The 26135-nt window shown below is 47.2% G+C and overlaps 1 protein-coding gene across 2 annotated transcripts in view; it reads left to right on the forward strand.

Annotated features, from left to right (window-relative positions):
* Positions 1-413: 413 nt before the first annotated feature.
* BMP7 (bone morphogenetic protein 7) overlaps positions 414-26135 on the forward strand; it is an 80013-nt gene continuing 54291 nt past the window's right edge. Inside the window, exon 1 of one of the 2 annotated variants that reach the window (XM_083744514.1) lies at positions 414-1471. In XM_083744514.1, coding sequence (XP_083600640.1) covers positions 1021-1471 — 451 coding nt within the window. In that variant the 5' untranslated portion in view covers positions 414-1020. The remainder of the gene's footprint in view (positions 1472-26135) is intronic. The other variant, XM_083744513.1, reaches the window with a different exon arrangement.

The following is a 26135-nucleotide window of genomic DNA, read 5'->3' on the forward strand; positions in this document are numbered from 1 at the left end:
AAGCTGCGGCGATTGAAAGGAAGCAGTATCGAGCTTTATTTTGTTTTTACCTGCTTGCTGTGATTGCTTTAAACTGCGCAGCTCCACGCTAAGCCCTATACACGGAGAACAGTATACATGAAGTATAGTTCCCACTTCACAATTCCCCTCCCCCCAAAAAAAGGTGGTTAGCAGCTACACTTTAGAAATAAACGCTGCGGTTTGATTTCCCCCGTCCCAGAACTTTGGCGGGGCGTTGCTGTTGCCGGAACTGCAACAACTTCACTCCGAGCCGCAGCCGCTGGCTTTTGGGGCTCGTCCGGGGCTGCCCACGTGAGATCCTACCTGGGGGAGCAAGCCCCGTCGAGCAAAGGGGGGGGGCTCGCTCCCGCGGAAACGCGCCGCGTGCCTGCGTAAAACAAGTGCCTCGCTTTCCCGGTGCCAGATGTGGAAGGCCGATGCGCACGCCGCGTGCGTAAAAACCTTTATTTCCTAACCTCACCCCACCCCAAGGGTCTGAGCGTTGTTGGGGGGCACAGAGCCTGGATCGGCGGGGGAAGCAAGCGGCGGACCCACGCAGCCGGCGAGGCTGGCTTTTCCTGTGGCTTGACTTCGGGACACTTCTCCCAGTTGGGCGAGGGAGTGCAACGCGCCGAGCTCCGCCCCTTTGCGCGAACTCCCGCAGCCGCCTGCTCGGCTAAACCGCCGCTCAGAAGCCTTGCGCTTGGTGGCGAGGCGGGCGGGCGAGCGAGCACATCCCGAGGGAAGCGGCCAGGTCGGAGCCCGGGGTCCTGCCCTCTCTTCGCGTATGGCTCTCGGCAAGTAAGCGCGCTCGCTCCTCCCTCCTTCCCGGGATCGCCCGGGCTATCATGCGCGCCTCTCCGTGGGCTCTCCAGGGCAGCTCGCCGGCCAAGTGATCGGTCCCTCCGCGGCGCGCTCGGCTGCCCCTTCCTTTTTAATGCGCGGCTCTTTCGGCCGGCCGCCTCTCCCGCCGCCGCCGCCCAGCCCGCCGGCTCCCTGGCTCTGCCCCCCGTGACGGAGATGCGCGCGGCGGGGTGGTTCAAGCGGCGGGCGGCGGAGGCGGCTGCCGCCCGGCTGCTGGTGTGGCTCCTCTTGGGCGCCTGGGCTGTGGAGCTGCGCTGCGCCCTGGCCGACTTCACGCTGGAGAACGAGGTGCACTCCAGCTTCATCCACCGGAGGCTCCGCAGCCAGGAGCGCCGGGAGATGCAGCGGGAGATCCTCTCCATCCTGGGCTTGCCCCACCGGCCGAGGCCCCATCTGCACGGCAAGCACAACTCGGCGCCCATGTTCATGCTGGACCTCTACAATGCCATGTCGGTGGAGGAGGAGGGCGCCGGAGGCAGCGAGGGCGGAGAGGGCTACTCGTACCCTTACAAGCCCATCTTCAGCACCCAGGGGCCGCCCCTGGCCAGCCTGCAGGACAGCAACTTCCTCACAGAGGCCGACATGGTCATGAGCTTCGTCAACATGGGTGAGTCTCTTGGCTGGCAGGGAGAGGGAGAAGGGGCTTGGGGAACCTTGGGAGACGGACACTTCCTCGTGGCCTCGGGGGAAGCCAGGAGGAACCTGTGGGATGGTGAGGCCAAGTGGCTGGCACCAGCAATGTAAGGGCATAGCAGCCCAGGCCTGGCATCCTGGGCAGTTCCTGTGGCATCCATGTGCCACCCTGTAGGGCCTGTTTGGGCAGACACCTGCTGAGGGCTTCTCTAGCAGCAGGCAGGAGCCATTTCCCCCAATTCTGCCCCCCTGCCAATAGTGGTACTCCAGGGCATTGTGGGAAATTGCAGTGACCCAGCGGGATGGCCCCCCATGAGAGGACATTTTGCCAGGCATCTCTTCAGACATGGAGCTAATCTTTTTTTAAAAAACAACAGCAACCCCGCTTGAACTCACCTGGAAGTATTTATTACTATCTCTTCAGTGTTTGTCCTGGCTTAAGATGCTGCCCCTCCACCCAGAAGTATTAGACTGGGCTTTAAAAATATTAACGCTCCACTAAAGCACCTTTGGAGGAACCCTCTAGTTACACGTATGAGACAGCTGTTAAAGGAAGGGTTTAGTGCAGCCCTTCTGAAGTGTTTTGATCTCCACCCCCAAAAAAGTTTATTTTAATTTCCGGGATCCCCCATCCTTGCACCAACCATCAGGACAGCAATCCTTGGTGTGCCATTCTTGTGTGCCTGCAGCCTGCTGCTGTTAAAGACCTGTTGATTGGGGTTCTTACCCAACGCTGGCATTTGAAAAGGCGATGGTGTTTGAAAAGCAGATTTATGATGCCTCTTAAATCTGCAAGCAGAGAAACATCTGAACAAATTAGTGGGTCTTTGCTAATTGGGTTGGCTAGATGGAGCAAGTGGAGGAAATGCTATCCTCACAAATCCAGTGTGAATCAGTTATGATCTTCTTCTAAGGGACATTCACCCTACCAGTGTGTCTTGAATGCTGAGAGAAGGATGGGTCCCTCCTCAGGATCCTGCCCCTCCTTATAACTTTCTACCCCTCCTAGGACTAGGTGATCCATACTCAACAAGGGTGGTGGTGTCCCACAGCATGAGAGCCATTAATTTAATATGTAACCTGTCAGTGCTGAGTGATCTTCACATATGTGCTTTTGCTTATTATTGAGTGTTTCTAGGATAGCCACCTGAAATACTTTTCCAAGGCCAAAGGTTTGGGCCATCAGCTGTCTTCTGCCCTTTCCCTGCAAAGAGAGCACTCATAGATTCACTTTAAGACTGCAATGGTATGCACACTAACTTGGGAGTGAGTGGTGCTTGAATGCATAGGACCAAGAGGCATGGCAAACCATGGCATGTTCAAAAGGCAGATTAACCACTGAGTAGCAAATAGAGCCCTTTGGGTTCCACGCTTGCAACAGCCAACGTGGATTGCAAGCATCAACTGAAACCTTCACCAATGAGTGTGGATTTTTAAAATATGAGGAAATTGCATCATTTTACTGTGCACAAGTGCTTAGAGCCTGGAGGTTACAGAATCTTGTGTATGGGCCCCTAATTATACTTTAATGTACATGTTTTGGTACCCAGTTCACAGTAGGGGTGGGGTACTTGCCTAGCTCTTTAAAAATCAAGTAAAACAGGGAGGGGTATGGTGCTGCTTTGGGGTAATTTAACCTAGAATAAAGACCTTTGTGACTCATTTAGGATTGTGAGAATAATTCCATATGCATGTGCTGAAAGAGAAATAATTTCTTTTCTTTTACTATGGAAGTACTGTATGGACAAAGTGTTCTTATGGAAAACAGTTCTGTATCAAGAAGTCTTGAGAACTAGCTATCAAAAGGTGGTTCTCAGTTGTAGTTGCAACTGTGATGATTGATCATGTGGTGTTGTTAATTGTGGATTAATTAATCTCAATTAGTGTCATCTTGTAAATGCACTTGGGAGCTGGCTCAGAGAAATTTGCTGTGGCGACTTAGAACTCCTTGCTTCGCCTCCCAATCTTGTTTTGTTGTCTTTGCTGCTGCCTGAACAGGAATGCCACAATGTCCATCTTTATTTCTTTGCTTTAGCAGTGTTTGCCCGCATTTTGCCGTGAGGCTAGTTCAGACTTGGGAACCTGAACTGCAGCAGGCCACAGACTGCAACATATAACAGATGAAGGGGCTTAAACCACCTTTGAATAACTGCAACATTGCTGGTGCTGCTGTAAATGGAGAAGTCCTGGTGGAAAAGGAGACACACACAGGCAGTATTTAAGCTTCTCCAAAGAGCCAGTTTTTGTAGGATTGCTTGTGGGGTTTCATTTCTTTTTCAGGCTGCAGTCCCCAAACCTCTTATTTTAGAGGGATTCTATTTAGACCAGTGGGAGAACTCTGCAGTAAGTGGGTTGTGATCTTAATGACCCCAAGAAAGGTTCTCTAGTAAATCCTCATTTGCTGTTCTTTCTAATGAGCTAGCCTGGGTTGCCAGCCCGTGCTCTTTTGGTGAGCACATGTGGATGGGTTTATGCAAATTAAATGGAAGTTGTCACTTTTCGGCTTGCGGTTGGCTGAGCCTTTTTAATGGGATGTGGTCCTCCAATGGGGATTTCTCTTTGTGTGCTATGGGTCAGAATAAACTGGCTGGATTTGAGTAGAACACTCTCAGGGGCAAGCTGTCTATTTAAAATATATAATTATAGGCACCAGTTTTGCTGTATCTGTTTTTAGCCTGTGTCACATGCATCTGTGAAACCACCGCATGTACAGATTGCAACTCTGTGAATCCAGACCAAATCCAAACAGAAGTTCAGAACAGCCAAGAGCTTTAAACGCAGCCCCAGGCTCCCCCCAGTGCCCTCTACTCTGCAGCTCACATTTTAAACAAGAAGGGACTCCCCGGGAATTTGAAGGGACACACCCTTTGAAGATGAAATGATAATCTGACTCATCTTTGTTGTTGTGTTTATGGGCTCTTTTGCTTAAGATTTCATGATTGTCCAAATGACCACCAAGTAAGATTGTTGATGATAAAATGATGGTTTTGGAAGAGCCTTATGAATAGTCTGCAAGGTGCGGCTGCTGGGAGATAAAAGGCTAAAGAGGTGCCACTTCTAAGTAGACCTGAGTTGGGGGTGTCAAATTGCCACCCCCAGGCCTCTTCAGGACTTTTCTGAGGTCACACCTCTTATCTCCAGGCCAGATCCTTCAGTAAACCTGCTCTGTACTGCCTGAGTAGAATGTTTACTTTAACTGCGATGATGCTGGCTTGGATCAATGGCAGCAAGATGGGTGTGGGTGTATGCACTATACAGAAGTTAGAGGCATGCCCGCTTTTACCTCTAGGTCCTGCGCATCACTTGAATGTGGCCCCCAGAAGGTTGCCTATGATAGTATGTGACTCTTGGGCTGACAAGGGTTCTGCACCTCTGCTTTAGACATTGTTGTTGAACCCGTATGGAACATTGTTGGGAATCCTTTCTAAAACTTGGGTTTGGTAGGGAAAAGCCCCATACTGAGCTGAGCGTCTGAACCAAGATTCTTCTTCTCTGTACAGAGATCAAGTATGCTAGTAAAAGAGAATCACCAGGAGCTTGCCATTTTATGTATGTCATCGTTTGTACACTGGGTGATATACATCTGATCCTTGTAATCGTTCCATCCCTTCTTTGATGCAGAAGGATTGTGGCAACTGGGTGCACGCACACTGGCGACCATGTGAACCTGCACGGAGTTGCTTATAAACATGGTGTGTATGTATGTAGATGTGTGTCTGTGTGGATTCATGTGCATAAACACAGAGAGAGCCAAAATGTTCAGGCGCACTTTCTAAATCCAGGAAAACCAGGACGAACTTATAAACAGTGAAACTCAATTCATAGAATCTAAGGATAGCTCAGTCTGCAGAGCATGTGACTTTAATCTCAACCCAATCCTGTGCAGGCTTACTCTGAACTAAACACTGCTGTCTTCAGAGGAATGTGGTCCCACATAAGTGAGCAAAGGATTGCAAGACTTAGAGCTGCTTTGCATATACACATCTTTGGTGGCTGCAGCAGTGTCAAGCAATGACTTGTTTGTGTCATTGTTGAACACCACAGATAGAATTGTAGTATTCCATTCAATCAATTCCTTGCTTTTCCATGGAACTGCTCAGCTGTATCAGATGGTGAGCAATCAAGAGATACAAATGAATGAACGAGATAGCTCACATTTTCCATTGTTTATCTCAGGGGTGGGGAACCTCTTTCAGCCCAAGAGGCACATTCCATCCTGGGCAGCCTTTCAGGGGCCACATACAAGTGGTGGGTGTGGCAAGTGGGCATAACAACAGGTGTGACTCTTACCTTTGTAATAGTAGGCTATTTTCCAGCATGCGAAAGTCAGAGATTTCTGCATGCACATACACCGCTCCCCCCCCCCTTAATTCTCGGTCTTACACCTAGGCAAGCAGAGGCAGTTCAAGTATACATCCCATCCTAGGAGGATCACTTGAGGAGGTTTCAGGGCAGCAACAGTGTGGTGTGAATTGTAGAGTTGGAATGGCCCATGAGCATCATCTAGTCCAGCTTTCTGCAATGCAGGAATCTTTTGCCCAACACTGGGCTCAAACCCATGACCTTGAGATTTAAGAGTCTCATGCTCTACTGACTGAGCTATCCCAGCAGTTAAGTGTGCAGCTTGAGGAGAGGGGATGTCGCTTAGGTAAAGGTTATATAATAGTAAGAACATAAGGAGAGCCTTGCTGGATCAATCCCTTTCCCAATAACCCTTAACGTGAATTTTGTCCTTTTACTGCCCATTCACACAGTTTGGAAATATCATTTTGGAGCTCATTGCAATCCCCCTTTCTTTTAAACTACTCTGAATAAATTGGTATCAACAGCAAACTTTGCTACCTCTTTGCTCACCCCTTAACTCTAGATCATTTATGAACAAGTTAAAAAGCACAGGTCATAATACCCGTCCGGGGTGTGTGTGTGTGTGTGTGTGTGTGTCTGAGTTCACTTTCTAATTCTCTCCAGCAGTAGAAGTAGATAAACACAGGTGGCAGTTCCAGAGAAACAGCATGCATTATTTGTTTCCTAAAAAGCTAGCTGACTTTCCACAAATGTCTTAGAATCCTCATCCATTATCTCTATGTAAGCAAAAGCTACAGGAGTCTTGTGTTACAGTTTGAAATATTTTAACAAACCATTTCATTTGAGAGTTTAAGCAATATCACACAAATTGTAGCCCAGAGAAAAGTGTAAAGCTTCATTTGAAATGATGAACAGAAAGCTCTTCTTTGTCAGGTCCTGTTTCGGAAGAAATCACAGCTTACATAAAAGCAGACAACATGCTTCTACACTGTGCAGGTTGATGGGATGAAGTTAAGATAATTGCATGTACAGTGGTACCTCGGGTACCTTGTTCTGGAGGTCCGTTTTTAACCTGAAACTGTTCTTAACCTGAAACAACACTTTAGCTAATGGGGCCTCTTGCTGCTGCCGCGCAAGCCGGAGCACAATTTCTGTTCTCATCCTGAAGCAAAGTTCTTAACCCAAGGTAATATTTCTGGGTTAGCAGAGTCTGTAACCTGAAGCGTATGTAACCTGAGGTACCACTGTATTATATTGGGTCCAAACCAAACCCCTTCTTGGGCCAGCATATGCAATCAACTGGGTTTCTGCCCCCCCTTGAGCTGCTTAAGGTTAGATGAAGGGGCTGTGCCCCTGATGCTACCTTTGTGTTGAAAAAAATCCCTGCACATAGAAAAATACCATATCAGGGAGAAGGATATGCTCAACTTTTCCTCCTGATGGGCTAATTTTCTATCGTGTAGGCAGTTTGCTTTATGGCAGAGCACCCAGTCGCTCCCCTGCTGCCTGCTGATTGTAGAGACCAGTCTAATGCTATACTGCAGGAGATGCTCTTCAAGAAATCATGGTGCTGTTATAGTTCTATTGTGTTTGCCTTCTGTTAGCATGGTCTGTCATTAGTAAGATGATAGGCAAGATCCAATCGTTTTAACATAGACAGGTGGAACTATTAGCAACAAGGCACTTCTGAGAGTTTTGTCTGTATGGTTTTGTTCCCCTGTCAACAGTGCATGCCAGGACGAGTTTAAGAAAGGACATAGATCCATAATAGCTTTCTTCATCCTTGTGCACACCTTTCATCCCATTGTAGTCTCAGTTCTTTCATCTCCATGGGACAAAGGCCAGCTTGTTTATAGACTTCTTAATGAATTAGACTAGTTGCTAGCCGGCCTATATAGCGAAGCACAGCACCTGCTTTCAGACATACAGATTTCTATTGACAGTGGAAATTAGAAGATCTTTTGTGAGGTGGTGTCCCCCCCTTTAAACTGAAGGGTTTCTATAGCGATCTTTTAAAATTGCAGCCTGTATTAAACTGTGTGCCTTGGTTTTGTAAGAGATACTCTTGTGGGCATTGTATTTCCCAGGTAGGGTTTTGTTACATACGTCAAACTAGCGCAGCAAGTGCCATAATGCCAGAATGTGCATTGCAGCAGAGCAGTGTCATAGCACTGTGGAAGCCTTTGCAGTTCCTTTTCCTTTTTTAAAAGTAAGTTAAGTACAGAACATAAATAAAATAAACGCAGCCCTCAATAATTGCAACATATTGGTACACATTAACTGATTTCCTTGCAGTTTTCTACCTACCCCTTTGCGTGTCTGGTCATCGGGAGAAGGAGTTTTTCAAGGAGGTACTAGGTGGGCAAGCTTTGCAAGGATGGCGGAAGATCTAAAAGATTTTGCATTTGGAACAAATGATCCTTTATGAGAAGACAGAGTGGCTTTGTAACTTTCAAGGAAGCACCGAAAGATGGAGAACCAGCAAACGACACTTATTCTTTTCTTTTTGTGCTCAATACAGTAAAGTGTAGTTGGGGAATGTGTGAGGAGCTGTGTATCCTCCGATGCATAGACAGCCACAGAGGTGATGCATGACTTTCCCCTCCATTGGTTACACTGGAATTGCAGAGAGAGAAAGTGCAATGGTCATATGCTTCCTTGCAATGTGCAAAGCCACCTTGAAAACAAACTTTAGTTATTATGGAAACCACAACAGTTTACTTGTCGTGACTCACACTGGCGAACCTGGGCTTTTAGCTTGATGTAGGTATTGAAACTTCACTGTTAAATAAATCCTGTCCTACTGAGTGACAGTTCCCATAATCTGCAGATCATTGTTTAGTGCGCACAATTCTCCGAACTGCCATCATAAGGGCAAAGGAAACGGGAAATACCGGTGTGCATTGATCTTTGCTATTCTTTCCCCTAATATGGCAGTTACGGATGCAAGTCTCTAGCACTAGCGTGCCAGCAAAACAGTGCAAGTTGGGTTTATGGGAGTATTGACCCTGCCTGCTCTGCCAGTAACACCAGAGCAATGGCGTAGCATGGGGGGTGCAGGGCGCAACATCTGGGGTTAGGGTTAGGGGGCGCAAATCCACGGGTTAGGGGGTGCAAATTACTTGCCTTGCCCCGGGTGCTGACAACCCACGCTATGCCACTGCACCAGAGCACCGCATGGCTGCTGCAGCAGCTAACAGCTCTTTTTCCAGCCTCTTAAACAGATGTTGAACTGAAAAACAGCAGTGATTTGACAAACCATGCAGAGGAAGGCTTTCCAAAGGTGTGGAACCACCACTGACAAGACACTGATCCTTTAGGTGGGAGGGTACATTAACTGAAGGGGGAACGGATTCTTTTTTTGGGCAGGGGAGTTGTTGATGTTTGAAGTTGAGATCTCATCTGTTACACTGTTTGTAGCCCTGGGCAAGTTTCCACCTTGCTGAATATTCTTTTTATGTAAGCCAATCAAATGCCTTTGAGAAGCTTACAAGCAGGTATGAAGTCAATAGCCCTTCCCTGAAATGTTGGTTGTTAGAGGCACCAATTGCTCTGGGTTCCTGAGGGCAGCTGGGACATAGAACAGAGGAAGCCGCCTTATATTGAGTCAGACCAGAGGTCTATCTAACTAAGTTATCTATTTACAGATAGGTAGCCGTGTTGGTCTGCCATAGTCAAAACAAAAAAAAATTCCTTCCAGTAGCACCTTAAAGACCAACTAAGTCAGTTCTTGGTATGAGCTTTCGTGTGCATGCACACTTCTTCAGATACACTGAAACAGAAGTTTCCAGACCCTTCTATATAGTGAGAAGGTGGGGAGGGGTATTACTCAGAAGGCTGGTGGGAATGGGTAATACCCCATCCCCACCTTCTCACTATATAGAAGGGTCTGGAAACTTCTGTTTCAGTGTATCTGAAGAAGTGTGCATGCACACGAAAGCTCATACCAAGAACTGACTTAGTTGGTCTTTAAGGTGCTACTGGAAGGAATTTTTTTTGTTTTAAGTTATCTATTGTTTACATGGATTGGCAGCAGCTCTTCCCACCCTTACCTGAAGATGGCAGGGATTGAATTTGGGAAGTTATGTGTACAAAGCAGACACCTTACCCCTGAACGGTGCTCCTTACCCAAAGCTGATGGACGGCTAAATCAGTTTTAAGTTTGTGGTGTAATGTGCTCTTAGTGTGATGATTTTTTGGCCCTTATTCCTGCTTCCTCTCTTCTCTTGTTCCTTTTCCTTGGTTTTTCCTATCTGGCTCTCTGCTTGTCGTTGTCCCTCCTCTTTTTCACACTTGCATATTCCAGATAAAGCACATTGCAACATGCATTTGAAGCACATTACTTCCACAAAAGAATCCTATAGTTTCCCCCCTGACAGAGCTACCATTTCCAGAACTCTTTAAAAACTACAGTTCCCAGCAGCCTTTGGGGGAAGCCATGCCCTTTAAACATGCATGGAATATGCTTTAAATGTGTAGCGTGGAACTGTCCTCCCTTCCTTTCCTCTAGCTCCCTTCCTGGTGGCTGAGACCCACACTCCATTGTTGTCCTGTGCTGGGCGGAGCACCGCTGCACCCTCAGGGAGGTCTTCCTGCTCCACCCTTTCCTTTTCAACTGGCTCACCTTCCAGCCAGACTGCCAACACCACAGCACACTGGAGACCACTCCTCCCTGAACTCTCATCACAGTAGCTTAGCCCAAGAGAAGCTTGGCATGAGCTCCCCCACCCCACCCTGACATTGCAGCAGCTGGGATTGGGGGATTGGAACCTGGCTCTCCCCGGACTCTAACCATTGCACCACACTTCTGCCGCTTTTCCTCAGGTGTGCTGCTTGGGAGCTGTGGTAAGTCTAATGGGAAGTAGGGAACTGATTACAGGTGATTACAATCACCTGTTCCTTTCGGCTTAGTTAAAAGCAGTATGCAAGGTGCTTGGCAGTTGCCCAGCCATCACCAAAGGACTCCCTCCCTCAGAATAGGGTCCCCAGGCCAACTTCTAAGATTGATGGTTTCCCCAGATCAATAGGTAAGTGAAACCCCAGTATTCAAGGAGAGAACAATACCATCCCACCTCCCTCAGACATGCAAAATAACCTGAGGGGTGTGTGGCGATACTTGCCTTCTGCTTTAGAGGACTGCAATCGAAACATAGCCATCCCAGGGTGAAACTCCTTGTCTTTCTGTTGCAAATTGAGGAAGAACCTCGCCCTTTAAAACAGGGGTCAGCAAACTTTTTCAGCCATACCTCCCTCAGACCATGTGGTGGGCCGGACCATATTTTGGAGGAAAAAAATGAACGAATGAACGAATTCCTATGCCCCACAAATAACCCTGAGATGCATTTTAAATAAAGGGACACATTCTACTCATGTAATAACATGCTGATTCTTGGATCATCCGTGGGCTGGATTGAGAAGACGATTGGGCCTCCGGGCCTTAAGTTGCCTACCCCTGCTTTAAAATGAAGAGTAAATCTTGGCTGCTGCTAATGAGAATCAAAAGGCAGGTGGTTGTTTGTTTTTAAATATATTTTGTTAAGGTTTTTGGACGTCAGTTTAAGATGGCTTTAGAGGAGGATTAGGCTGTGAACGGCTCCTGGTCACCAGTCATGATGTATGCTATCTCCAGGATCAGTGAGCCTTTGAATTCCACTCACTGGGGAACAACGCCTTCAGAGTGCTGTAGCTCTCGAGTCCTACTTAGCAGGGTGCCTGGTTGGCTGCTGTGGGAGTCTGGGTTGCTGGACTGGATAAGGCTCTGGCCTGGTCTAGTTCAGCATCAGGTTCTCACAGTGCTATGGGAAACCCGCAAACAGGATCGGAACGCAGCAACACTCTCCCCACTTGTGGCACCGAGCAACTGGGAGCGACACGTTCGCAATCCTTATGCCTGCCCCACACTAACAGATGGAGACTGTTTTGTGCTTGGTGACATAAGGTGCAGGAAGGATGGGGCATAGCCAAGTAGCAAGGGATGTGCTGTAGGTAGCTCAGTGCACCTCCTTTGCATGCAGCAGCTCCCTGGCATGTCCAGCAAGAGCTGGGAGGGACTCCTGGTCTGAAATTGTAGCTAGCCACTGGTAGTACGTGTTGACAATACTGATCTAGTTAGACCAATGGTCTGACTTGGTTTCCTCTGCACATTTTCCCAGACTGTGTGTGGCTTTGCACATGCCCCAGCCCCTTGTCTGTTTATAGTGGTGTTGTTAGGGAAGATACTTCGCTTGCACTTGTTATTTGGGCATATAAAGCCATGAATGGCTTGGGAACCAGGTAATTGAAAGAGCACGTGTCCCAGTATCGGCCATCTTGGACAGTACGTTTGGCAGACGAGGCCTTGTTGGTGATGATGCCACCAGGGGCTGCTTGGCTGGTGTTGACCTGTGACAGGCCCTTTCTGGTGGTGGCTCCCTTTTTGTGGAATGCCCTCCCTCTCTGGTGAAGTGTATCTTGCTTTCAGAAGCAGTTTGAAAGCTTTCCTGTTTATAGGCATTTGATGGCTGAAGGATACTGTTCCTGACAACCCTGAGACCACGAGATGAGAGAATGCTTGTAATTGTTTTTGGAATGTCTTAATTGTTATGTACTGAAGTTTTCACCCTGGGCCAGCAGGGGGATACTGTAGATAGTTCAGGTCCACATATGCAAATAAGGGATCGAAAGTGACGTTCAGTGATTGGATAGTTACAGAAAATGGTTACTGTTGCGTTCTAGTGGAGCTGAAGGGCTGAACCCTTCAGTTCAGTTCTGTTCTGGCCTGTGAATAAACAAGAGCTGTTTGAAGAATCGCTGTGTCATCTGATATGTTCACCCACAACTTAACATTAATGATAACTGTTTCTGGTATTTTTAACTGCATTTGTTTTTAGAATCCTCCATGATTCCAGAATGGTGGTAACCCAAATTGGATATATTTCTGTTTCAGAGAACTGTTTCCGTATTGATTTCTCTGTGGACCTGCTACAAGTGCTTTATAGGTTTCAGAGTATTTTAAGGTACGTGCTGAGCTCATAGGAAACACTGGTCCAGGCTATTGGGGACTGTTACCTCATGTGAACTCAGAGGCACCCCTTCCACCCTGATCACAGGAGATCAGGAATCCAGCTGTATTTCTGAGATGTTTGTCCATTATTATTTATCTCATTGGTAAATCCCTTCGGGATTCCTTGGAACAAGGTTTGAAAAGCACCTCTCTAGGCTAAAATGGAGCCCATGCTGCTACTCAGCAGGGTTCTGTGTGATGCTTGGAAACGCAACTGGACCTTTCAGTAGTGAGAAGTGCAGATTTAACTCAAAGGTGGCCAAGTGATTTTATCTTTTATGCTTTTTATGCTCAGGGAATGGAGCTGGAAACTGTGACTCATAAATTTTATAAATAAATAAAAAAATACAAGGGCATGAACTCTCTTCCAGTTGTGGTTTTGGTGATGAAGCAGGAATAAAATCATAGCCTGGGCACATTTGCAATGCATTTCACTCTGAACATGATTTTAGCAGGCATTGCAGTAATATTTTTTCTTTTCTGCAAATTCATTTTTGCATGAATCAAAAGTGCATCAGCATGGAAGCAGTTTCTCCCTTCCAGAGTTCAGGTAGCCCTGTGATCGACATTGGGGTGTGCTTCCTTCAGGCTCACAGAATGTACTTCGTTATACACAATGTACACTGGGATAGCTCAGTTGGTAGACCATGGGACTCTTAATCTCAGGGTCGTGGGTTCGAGCTCCAAGTTGCACAAAAGATTCCTGCATTGCAGGGGGTTGGGCTAGATGACCCCCGTGGGTCCTTTCCAGCTCTACAATTCTATGATTTACTAGAGCAGTCTTTCTCAACCTGTGGGTCCCCAGATCCCATCATCCCTGAGCTCTGGCCTTGCTAGCTAGGGGTGATGGGAGTTGTAGTCCAACAACATCTGGGGACCCACAGGTTGAGAACCGCTATACTAGAGCATTGAGATCCACCAGTCAAAGCCAAGTTTAAAACAGTGGCCAGAGGGTTGGGGCCAGGTACAAGTTTGCCTCTCAATACAAGTTGCTGGGGATTGCCAGTGTCTCTCTTAGATCTTGGGATGCAGGCTTCCCATCTCCTTTTGGTTGGTTACCATGAGAACAGAATGCTGGACTAGATAGGTCTTTGGTCTAATCCAACAAGGCTGCTCTTACCTTCTTAAATGGTACCTTGTGTGGCTCCAATTATCTCCTGCACCCCAAGAGGCCACCCACTGAGTTAACTTGCATTGGCAAATACAGATCTACATCTGAGTTGCTGCAGATCATAATTCCTATCACAAAACTAAAATTGGCCAGCAGGGCTGCACTAAGACGAGGTCAAAAGCAGCTGACGAATACACCTATTTTACAGGTGAGGCACAATGAAGCCGAGAGATAAGTGTTTAGCCATCTCAGAGATTTTTCTTTTAAATAACATTTTCCATTGTTCAACTACTGGAAGTCAGAAACACTTGCAGATATACTGCAAGTCACTGCGTAATCTGCCAGTAGATCCTACTCTTACCTTGGGCTCACCCCTGATCTGAGTGGTCTTAGCAAGGTCGTCGCAAACAGGTCGTCCCACCTGCTTAGAACAGGTTGCTGAAAATATTTGCTGGTAAGGGTGGCCGTTTTTGTGTTCTTCACTCTTTCCTCTTGGGCTCAGTATGAGTGCGAAATGCTGTCAGCTCCAGTCACCTCACTGACAAGTATAAAATTGTGGTTAAATGCTTGACAAAACTGAAAGAGAGAGAGAGAGAGAGAGAGAGAGAGAGAAGGGGGAAAATTAGGAAAATTACTCATTCTTGGAAAGAGTGCACAAAAGTGACTTTTGGTTCATGTAAGCGAAGATGCTGAGGAGACCTCGAGTTTCAGTTTACTTCATACCATCTGGTGGTGTTCTCTCTCTCCCCCCCCCCCCAAATTTCCCCCCTGACAAGTATTTGGCACCAGAATATGCATCCCGTTGCCCCCCTAGAATAGCAGGCTTTTAGCACTGTAGGGCATTAGCGTTTTCATTCTGAAGCAGTTTGGGGGGGGGGACGGACTTGTAGAGAATCCTCCTTTGGGACTGGTTTTGTGAAGTGAATGCAGGGGGCAGGCCTTTGCAGCTGTAACCTGGCTTGTGTTAAAAATTGGAAAGGCTGCTTTGCATTCCATCTCGCTACAGGCCTTCCTTGGTGTACAGCCAAAGGTTAATATAGATGTCGCAAAGTTTCTCCCTCCCCGCCCCAACCCCCCACTTCGGAGAGCTTCAGATATAAGAGTATGTGTACAGCTGTGTTTGTAGTAACCCTTTCATAATCACACTTCTTAAACTTGCATTTCCCGGCTTGTATAAATGAAAAGAGTTTCTGAAGGGATATTTGACCTGCGTTTGAACTTATTTGATCTTCACGTATTTCCCACTTGAAACAAAGCAGATTAAATCTTGGCCCTGAGAAGGCCTGTCGAGGATCACATGATGTGGTCCATACATCAGGGTAAATACACTTTTTTTTCTCTCTTTCTCCCTCCTTTTTTAAACGTCTCTGGCTGTTTTGAGAAGCGTGTGCATTGGGTCATTTTATGCAGAGATTTAGAAACCCGCCCAGAAGGCTCAAAGCAAAGCAACACCAGTGTTCCTTAGGGACCTTTAAGAATAGCTCCCACAACAGCAATCTTAATAAGGATATGCAAAAAAGTACTTCTGTATGTGAATGTATAAAAGTATTCAAAATTGCCTGTCAAATCATCTCTCATTAAAAGTTTGCTAAAAAAAAAAAAGCTGCCAAGTTTTCTTTGAAGATGCTTGTGCAATACAACCTCTAGATGTTCTACAAGTGGGGAGCAACCTTTGAGAGACTCCCTCTCCCCCTGTTCTGTCCCCCCAGCATTATAATCTGATGTATAGGCAGTACCGTCAAGCATTGAATGGACCATAGAAATTGGCGTGGGACACGGCCTGGGCCGATGGGTTCTATAGCATGTGTGTCAAATAAAAATATCAGGTGGTGTGATGTTTTTCAGCAAGGTGGAAGGGTGATTATTTATAGCGATACGAAGGATAAAGGGGAAATGGAAAACGTATGTTCCGAAATCCAGATCTAGAGTGGTCTGTATATGTGTGTGTTGCAGGTGGGGGTCTGCGTGCTTTTAGTTACGTTCTTGAAATATCTCCTTTCTCTCTAGCATTTCACATCAGGAGGCTTTGAAAACCTCTTTGGGTTGGGAAGCATTCAAACTACTTGACTTTTTTAAAAGGGAGCTGCATATGTGCATAGGCTTGTAATTAAAGTACCAGGACAAGTGGTTAAGTGCAATAGGCCTCAGGAGGAATATTGCAGAGGGAGTTGTTTTCAGGCTTGCAAGCCTGCTTTAGTATATCATCGCTATGCACAAGAGATGCAGAACAGGTCCTCTAGCACGTGTATGTGATGTTGTGTATATATGATTGACAGGGGATGTTTTATTTAGTTCTTTTTTAAAAAATGGTTTCCTAATCAGGGACAAAATCCAAAGCAAAGACTGCAATTCAGTTGGATTCATCTTAGGATCTTCTTCATTCTGAATATCAAAGTGTTTGGCTAACAGTTGTATTTAGGAACCTCTACCACTGAAAGACACCCCACCTTTCTGAGCCATTAATGCTTATATCTGATCTTTAGATGATGCTATAATATTTTGGTATGTTACAAGGGGTGGGGGCAGGGGACATGTAATTTATTTGTGACATATTATATGTTCTTAACGACACAAACAATTAAAAAAAGTTAAGAGTGGTGGCCACCTAACTTTTACTCAGAGTAAACCCATTGAAACCAATTGACCTAAGTTAGGGGGCAATCCTGAGCTCAGATCTGCTGGGATGAGCAACTCCAGATCTCATGGCTGAATCCTGGCTCAGCTGGACAATTCAAGCGTAAGCTCCTGCTGAGCCAAGACCAGCAGATTGTAAGAATTCTGGGGGAGTGGAGAGGATAGGAGTGAAGCGGGGGGCACTTTATCCTGGATCCTAAGCCTGCTCATCTTTGTCACATGACCTGACAGCCTAGCATGAGTTCTGTCAGCAATGGAAGTCCATGGGGAGGGTCTGCAGAAATCTGTAGAAATTTCAGCTCAGGCTCACCTACAATCAGGGCTGTCTTTACCCAGGGGTGCAAGGGGTGTGGGGCACCTGGGTACTGAATTCGGGGGGGGGGGCGCCAGGCGACGCCACTGGAAGGAGCAAATGCGAAAACTGCAAAGGCAACACTTGGGCGGCAACACAAGACAATGCAATGTCGCTGTGATGGCCTGGGATTTGGATTCAGATGCTGAACCTGAGGCATCCCAGCCTGCACAGGATTCCCAGCCTCCAGAACCAGCTGAGCCGGGGCTGGGGCATGAGCCTGAAGGGTCTTCACCTGTGCTGGATCCTCAGGTGCAGGCACCAGCTGAGTCTGCTTGGGCTCCTGAGGGGGTGGAGGACCCATTGCCTGCAGGTGCTCCACTCTCAGCCCCGTCAGAGGAAACTGAGGTTGCTCTGGGTCCAATAACCCTCCAGCCTCTCCTGGGCTGCAGAGGCTTAGGGCAGAGAGGCGGAGGGAACTAAGTTCCCTCAGGAGGAGTGCTCGCCTGCAGGCCAGGACAGGCAAGTCACCTGAGGATCGGAGCCGCCCTATGCCTCGGGGCAGGTAAAAGCCAGCCAGCCCCAGTCCCAAGTTGCGGAAGCAACGTTGTTGGTCGCCAGTTCCTGCCTGAACCCTGCCCTGCACTCAGCATCAGCTTTTATGGACTGCCTTCATATTGCTCCTTCGACCTCAGACTGGACTCGGACCTTGCCTCTCGATCTACCACAGGACCAGCACAGTCGCTTCTGCAGAGCCTTGACAAGACAAACCCTGCCGGGTTCCTGACCCCCTTAGAAGTTTGGCCTCCCCCTCGTAGGGGAAACTTGGGAGGCGGCTGCCTTTTGCTGGAGGTGCCGGAGCAGGAAGGCGCTTCTCTCGGGCCTAGTGGCAGAGCGCAGCGACCTCGGGGCCACTGGTGATGCGGGAGGGGGGGCGCTGTGTGGATCTTTGCACCCCGGCGGTGCGTATGCTAAAGACGGCTTGGCCTACAATGCTTCAAAAGAGCACTCAGGATCGGCTGTAATTTGTGGCAAATTGCACAGTGGCGAAGGCAGCAGGATATAAACTGGGCATGCTCCAGCTGCATCTCACTTCAGTTTGTGCTTCCTCAGTGTGGCATGCTGCCTCAAGAGCTCCTTGTGCACTCGGGAGAAGGGCTCCGGGCACCTGGTGAAAGGCGCTTTGCTCCTGGAGCACACTGCACAGGCACAGGGCACTTGGAGCACTTGTCAGAGGCCACACCCAGAAATGGGGAATGGACAAGGCCTGCGTGCTAACAGCTTTCTCCCAAGCTTCTCTTCACAGCAGGACAGGAATGGCAGCAGCAGTAACTGCTGCACCCTGGCAATTCAGCACCTCCAGCAACCATTCACGGGGAGGAGCAGCCATGGAGACAGAAAACCAGGTCAGTCTGAGAGGAGGACGCACCACCCTGACCCCAAATGCCATTCACAACACACACACCCCGCCCAGAAGCCCTGGTCCCTTTGCGGGATGCTGAAACTCACCAGCACCATAATACATGTGCTGTGCAATCCATTTTCAGGGGATCCGGCACCACAGATGGGGTGGGAAATAGAGGGGTCAGGTGTGTGTGTGGGGGGAGGGGTAGGCACCTGCAACTGCTAGCCCCCATTCTCATTCCGCTGTGGGATTGCCTTGCAGATGCTCAGCTGCGGAAGAGGTGGCAGCACTGCCACCACCTGCTGATGGTATCCAGGAAGGATCACCACAACCGCAGGCAGGTAAGGGACAGCACAGACACAGCTCTGAAGATCTGCCCCTCCATCTCCATTCAGCGACTCTGTGCTTTGCAGGAGCCAGTTCCTCTGCCTCAGCGGAAGGGGCACTGACCACAAACCCAACACAGGGGCACCCTCCATAAATTTGGTGTGCTCCCTCCCTGTGATGGGGGGGGGGTAACCACTGTTGGCTGATGCACCAATAGCACTTGAGGACACCCCCTCAGTTCTCACCCCTGCTCCTCTCACTGTCCCTGCTGCGCCAGGCTCATAGTTCACAGGCTGCAAGTCAACAAGTGCTGCACCCACCACGGATCCCCCCCCTCAAGCAGAGAGGCAGTCCTGCGACTGAGACCGAACCCACCTCCGCACCTTGGCAGGAGGGAGACCCCACTGTCGTGGTTTGCAAATAAAGACTGAATGTTTGCAACTGTCTGCTCTGTCTCTTGTTTATTCACATATACCGACTGCTAGATTAATACTCATTTGCTGTCCAGGGTTTCAGACACAGCTCTTTTCCAGCCCTATCCGGAGATGCAGGAGATTGAACCTCGGCTCTTTTGCGTGTAAAACTCAGTCGTTTCTTATGCGCTACGGACCCCTCCTCCTAGGTGCTAAAGGAGAAGATGAGGTATCTTCTTGCACAAAACCCTCTTTCTATAGCCAATGATTAATGCTTGACCCTGGGATGTTACTCATTTTGCACAACCTCAGTATATGGCTGGGTTAACTGTTATGCTAAGCGCTCTGCAGAGTAGGGCCCTATTCAAAGAGATACCCTTTTTGCCTTGGTGAGTCATGCATATCATTGCTATCTTTTAGCTGCTGGGCATGGTAAGCAGAAATCTGTAGGAAGGTAGCTGAAAAGTAAGACAAAAAAGTCTTATTTGCTAGAAACAATAGCAAAATCCTGCCCAGATTTCTGTTTATGCTTGCAAAGAAACCAGTATTTACACTGATGTAGTTATCTAATGTTCTGGGGTTGTAACCAGCAATGTAGCACCTGGCTGATGCTCCACTAGCCTGTTGACTCTAGTGCATTTTGAATGAAGCTATATGGTCTGTTTGGAGATCTCTCTCCCTCCACATTCCCCTTTCCTAGCCTCTCCCAACTCAAGGCCTTGGAGGAAAAGTGACTGCTTGTGACATGTTAATGAGGTGTTAATAGCTCCAAGTGAGGTGCGAATAGTTGCTGAAATAGTCTTAATGGCAGCTGCATGGACCTTATACTATAGGTGGGGAAGAAGAAGAAAGACCAAAAGGTCTTTCATTTCCCAGAAGATGGAAGAAGCAACAAGGGGAGCATCTTTCTTGGACCTGGTCCTCTCTAACAGGGCGGAACTGATTGATGAAGTGGAAGTACTGGGAACCTTGTGAGGAAGTGATAATGTTCCCTTGGGTTTCATTCTATAGAGGCAAGGGAAAGCTGAGTGTAGTTGAACATGCACTCTGGAATTTAAGAAGACTGATTTCAAAAAGCTTAAGGAATTACTGGGTAATCTCAGAGGCTCTATCATCTTTGAGAATTCTTGGAATACAGGTGAGGTCCATCTTCACAAAAGGCAAAAAGAGACCCAGGTAACTATCAACCAGAGAAGGTGCTGTTGAGACCAGGAAAGGTCCTTGAACATATAACTAAACAGTCGGTCTGTGAGCACTTAAAAAAGGATGCCTTGATTACTAACAACCAGCATGGGTTTCTAAGCTGCAACTACAGAAGTACAGTGTCCTGATCAAGGGAAGTAAAAGTACCACTCTGTTCTGCCTTGGTCAGGCCACACCTGGAATACCGTGCCCAGTTCTGGGTGCCACAATTTAAGAAGGATATTGACAAGCTGGAACATAAAGAGGAGGGCAACCAAGATGACCAATGGTCTGGAAACCCTTGGGGAATGGTTAAGGGAGTTGGGTGTGCTTAGCCTGCTAAAGAGGAGATATGATTGCCATCTTCAAAATATCTCAAGGGCTGTCACATGGAAGATTGAGTAAGTTTGCTTTCTCCTATTCTGGAGGGTGGGACGCAGGTGGCGCTGTGGGTTAAAGCCTCAGCACCTAGGACTTGCCGATCGAAGGGTCGGCGGTTCGAATCCCTGCGGCGGGGTGCGCTCCCGTTGCTCGGTCCCAGCGCCTGCCAACCTAGCAGTTCGAAAGCACCTCCAGGTACAAGTAGATAAATAGGGACCGCTTACCAGCGGGAAGGTAAACGGCGTTTCCGTGTGCGGCTCTGGCTCGCCAGAGCAGCGATGTCACGCTGGCCACGTGACCCGGAAGTGTCTCCGGACAGCGCTGGCCCCTGGCCTCTTAAGTGAGATGGGCGCACAACCCCAGAGTCTGGCAAGACTGGCCCGTACGGGCAGGGGTACCTTTACCTTTACTATTCTGGAGGGTAGGATTCAAACCAATGGCTTCAGGTTACAAGAAAGGAGATTCCAACTTAACATCAGGAATAACTTGCTAATGGTAAGAGCTGTTTGTCAGTGGAACAGATTCCCTCAGAAGGTGGCGGACTCTGCTTCCTTGGAGGTGCTTAAGCAGAGGTTGGATGGCCATCTGTCATGGATGCTTTAGTTGAGATTCCTGCACTGCAGATTTGAAGTATAGCAGCTGATAGGAAGTGGAAGTTATGAATCTAATGGGTAAAATATAAGTACTATAGCAGCTTTGTAAGGTAAGAAACGGACACCATGGAAGGCTGGATGGGAAGTCGATGCATATGAGATATATGTTCTGACGGTTGTTTAAAAAGAATTTGAAAAGCTAAAAAAATAATAATGTTGAAAAAGAGTTTCATGAACTTCAGGGGGTTGGGCTAGACAACCCTCGGGGTCCCTTCCAAGTCTACAGTTCTATGATTCTTTAACAGGAGGCCATGTGCCACTGCTGTTTATATGGAAGATGGCAAGGAGGAGATCCATTGCACATGCCTTTGGGGCACAGAGAGGCATTACCAACTCATTGTTGAACATCCAAATACACTGAATAGTTGATTTTGCGAGGCAGTTGGGCAATCAGATCTGGCCAAGGGTACTTTCTAAGGGCATTCCAAAAAGTGTGAATCTGTCGACTTTGCTAGATCACCAGAAACCAGAGCTTTGGGAGCAAGAGCTGCTACAGAGACCCTCATCAAGGCCTGTGGTTTAAGAAGCCCCGAAGCAAGTCTTGCAATGTACAGCCCAAAAGGAAGGCCCCTCTTGAAACCCATAACGTGTTCTTATGGTGCGGCCATTGCTGTTGACGAACAACATACATTTTGACATCTCTGTGTGTGCATAAGTACACTGGCTGTCTTTGGAGAGTGTGGGCAGCTGGAGCAGGTTGCTCTTAGTCACTGTAGTGGTGAAGTGACTGTTTTACACCAGTTTGGGGTTTTATTCCAAGACTCACAAAGGTCTAATTTGGCCGTTTTGTTCTTCTCTCCATTGTTGCTTGTTCAGCTGCTTTTAAAGCACACACACACACCTTTCTCTCTTTTCTTAATAAAAATTGCATCCAGTTTGGGACATCTTGTGGGAGGAACGGTACAGGGTAGAGAGGTAGGGAATGAATGCAACTGGAAAGATTAATTTTTTAAAACGCTTCTAACCATTAAAGCCTAGTCAGGGGCTGTTGACAGATGCCTTTTTAAACGGGACACTGTTATGCTTTAGTTTAATATATTCTGGCAGTGTCAGCGAGGTTAAGGCTAATACAGAGTTGTGCAGATCCTGTCAGGAGGAATGTGGGGATTACATTTAAAAGGGGGTGGGTGGGGTGAGCAGCGCAGCTGTGTACACTTATTACAAAAAAGGGGGTTAAGTCCCACCGCTAGAATCAATATATTAAATTGCAAGGGCCTTTGTTTTTAATTAGTCAAAATAAAGTATGCTGTTATAGCTGTTATGGCTTCTCTCCTTGAACCGCAGTGAGGAAATGCTAATATTTATACTGAAACTGTTAATTTGTGGTTAAAACAATAACATGTTTAGTTTTTACACAGCTCAGTGCGTCTTAATGCCCAAGATGCCCAAGAGTGGCTGAGATGACAGATTGGAATCAGCTGAGTGAAGGAATAAGGCAGAGTGTTTAACAGTGGCCAGGTGGAATATTTTAGCCAGTAATGCACCACATTTGGCAATAATGGTATATATCCCCCCCCGCCACCTTTCTTTTTTCCTAAACCCTTCCTGTCACACACTTGACTTATTTCAATAATGTTCATCCGGGATTGACTTAATTGTGTCCGTTTTAGTCTTTCAAGAAACAAACGAAGGGACCGCTTTAGAAATAAATTTTTAAAAATCCATTCTATGGGACGTCTAATGAGTAACACATACACACAAGAGACTGCATCCCACTACTCAGAGTAGACCCATTGAAATGAATGGACTGATTTAGTCACATCAATTCATTTCAATGGGTTTACACTGAGTGTTCCTAAACCCAGGATCAGGATGCGGGAACTGATTCTTTAACGCAAGGGTGGGGTGCTGCAGATGTTTTTGGCTCCCAGCAAGGATGGCTGAGGATGAGTTGCAGCCCATCAACATATGAAGGGCCACATGTTCCCCCTCCTGGCTTCGGTGTTGCTTGTTGCTCTGCAAACTCATTAAAAGTTAGGTAAGCACCTCTCTGGAAGAGCAAGCACCATTGCTCATTAGCAGCAGAACGAAAACTGACCTTGACTTTAGTTACACAAGCATAAATCCTGCAGTATTCTAATTGAACCATATTTTCACCCAATACAACTGGAGTAGGCTACAGCCAAGATCCTCACAAGGAAAAGGCTAGCATGTGGTAGCTTGTTGTTAGGGTTGGCCTCGGATTAAGTACCCAGTGAAAGAGTGCAACCTTGGGTATTATTTTGAAATTCAGGTCAAGTGAGATGGCAATTAGAGTGGACCATTTCACTTTATCATGTTCTTAGGTGTCTGGAGCAAAGGAAAGATGTTTTATGTTTGTGCAGGTCAGTAGTTTGGTGTTACGGTAGTGTAGTTTTCCTGTTCTTTTTTGTTTATTGATTCATATTTGGTCTGCTGCATCCCCTGCGCCACCTCCTGTACTGTCCCAGTCTGGCTCCAACCATCTGGAGCAGTGTTTTGGCGTGTGCAGGGATCTAAATGGGCAAAGGTCACCTGCCAGTCTGTTGGCAGGAGCAAAGTCTTGATCCAAGCTATAGTAGCTATTTGTTGCATTGAGATATATATGTGCCTTTGAAAATTGTAAGTAGGAAAATCAGTGTGTTAAGGAATGGTTGACAGTCATTAGTTTTGGAATGGTAAACTTAGGGATGATTCTCTCTATGTTGGTCTGACAAAATAGTTCTTAGGTACGGTATTTTAACATGCCGATGTGCCTGTAGTTTTTAAAAGAAGTGAAGAATTACAGTGGTACCTCGGGTTAAGAGCTTAATTCATTCTGGAGGTCCATTCTTAACCTGAAACTGTTCTTAACTTGAGGTACCACTTTAGCTAATGGGGCCTCCTGCTTCTGCTGCGCCGCCGCCGTGCGATTTCTGTTCTCATCCTGAAGCAAAGTTCTTAACCCGAGGTACTATTTCTGGGTTAGCGGAGTCTGTAACCTGAAGCATATGTAACCCGAGGTACCACTGTATGTGCAATATTTTCTTGACTTTCTTGTTTATTTTAGAATAAAAATGCATGTTATATAAGGTATATTTACCAATGTGCGCGAGGCACGTGCAGCCTAAGTAGTTCACGATGCTTGCTAAAATGAAGCTCAGCTATCACTCAGAACTCCAATTGTTAGTTCTTAAGGAGGAGGGCTTTTCCAGCTGGCATAGCCCTTTCCCCTGGGGCAGAGTGGAATAGTTGTCTTTGTAGCTGCCCCAGGGAAGTCAGCTATAAACGCAGCATGAAATCAGTCCTGTTGCCGAATCCCCAGAACATATATTAGTGCAATCCCTCTTTCATAATGGCATAGGAACAAAGGAAGCGGCCTTCCACTGATTCAGACTGTTTCTCTGTCTTGTTCATTATTGTCCGAACTGACTGGCAGCAGCTCTCTGGAGGTTTAGGCAAAGGTCTTCTCTGGCTCTACCTAGAGGTACTGGGGATTGAACCTGGGATCTTCTGTATGCAAAGCAGATGCTCTACCCCTGAGCTATAGCCCTTCACTCTGCAGTCTCCATTGGCCTTTGGTCTGCGCCGAAGTGCCCCAGCTACCTGGGGAAAGGAGGGTGAGCTTCCATCTGCATAGAAGGGCCTGGCCTGGATGAGAGCCAGGAAGAAGTAGTAACTGATATGATCTTCCGGTTAGAACTTCTTCATCACTGAAGCTTTCCGCTCCATCTGGGGAACAGACCAGAAGTCCTTAAATGCTTTGGGTTAGGGGGCTTCAGGGTCTGGTTGTAGGTAGTTCTGATCTCTTCTTATAACTGCAGATCCCTATTATGGAGTCCAACACAAATTAGAGCCCCACATTCTCCTTTTGGCCTTTGGTACCTTCTTGCTAAGTGGAGCAAAACCTCCAAACAACGGCTTGTCTAGTCACTCAGAACAATTATGGTCTACAGTCCTCCTTAGGACTGGGACATTTCAGAATGCTGCTTCAAATGCCTAGGGAACATAGGAGGGTCCCTTATACCAGGTCCATCTTATTCTAGTATTGCCTAGCATTGGGGTGGGAAGAAGGTAGATTGGGAATTTAGGGTAGATCTTAGGATGTTTCGCTGTAGGTTGGCTGGACTTTTTATTTCCAGTTGTTGAACAATAGCAACAACAAAGTAGACTTCTGAAACAAAGAAAGCTGCGGCAGGAGTGGGAAGTGTGGAGTTTTCTGTTCAAAGACTAGGAGTCATGGAATCATAGAGTTTGAAGGAACCCCAAGGGTCATCTAGTCCAATCTCCTGCAAAGCAGGAATCCCAACTAAAGCATCCATGACAGATGGCCGCCCAACCTCTGCTTCAAAACCTCCAAGGAAGGAGAGTCAACCACCTCTAATGGGAGTCCATTCCACTGTCAAACAGCTCTTATCGTCATAAAGTTCTTCCTGTTTAGTCAGAATTTCCTTTCTTGTAACTTGAAGCCATTGGTTCAAGTCCTACCTTCCAGAGCAGGAGCTCAGTTCTAGCACCAGAAACAAATTATATGACTGAGCCATGTGCTCCAAAGTAGCCCACACCAGTTCTGTATCTGGCTCCTGAGCCACTGTTTTTCACTTGGGTCTGGTTGTTGGCTTTTGAGGTTCTAGCAGAAACCAAAGTAGATTCTGTAATCCTGAAATCTCTCTCCCACCCACTAGGCTAGCAGCTGCTGTCCAAAGTCTCAGGCAGAACCTTACTGTCTGAACTAGCTTTTACTGGAGATGCCCAGGATTGAGTTCAGGACTTATAAAAGCATGTGCTCTACCACTGATCCATAGTCTTCTCTATGAAAACTTCCCCACACCTAGAAATGTGAGCATGTCAGGCAGAAAGCTAGACATGTTTCCCATAACACTCTAGCTTTCCAGAGGCAGTGTTGTTGTTGTTTTAATATGGAGACCATTCAGTTACGGGATTCCCCACAACTAC

Source organism: Podarcis gaigeae (assembly GCF_964106915.1).
Source record: "Podarcis gaigeae genome assembly, chromosome: 6".
In the NCBI taxonomy this organism is placed as follows: domain Eukaryota; kingdom Metazoa; phylum Chordata; class Lepidosauria; order Squamata; family Lacertidae; genus Podarcis; species Podarcis gaigeae.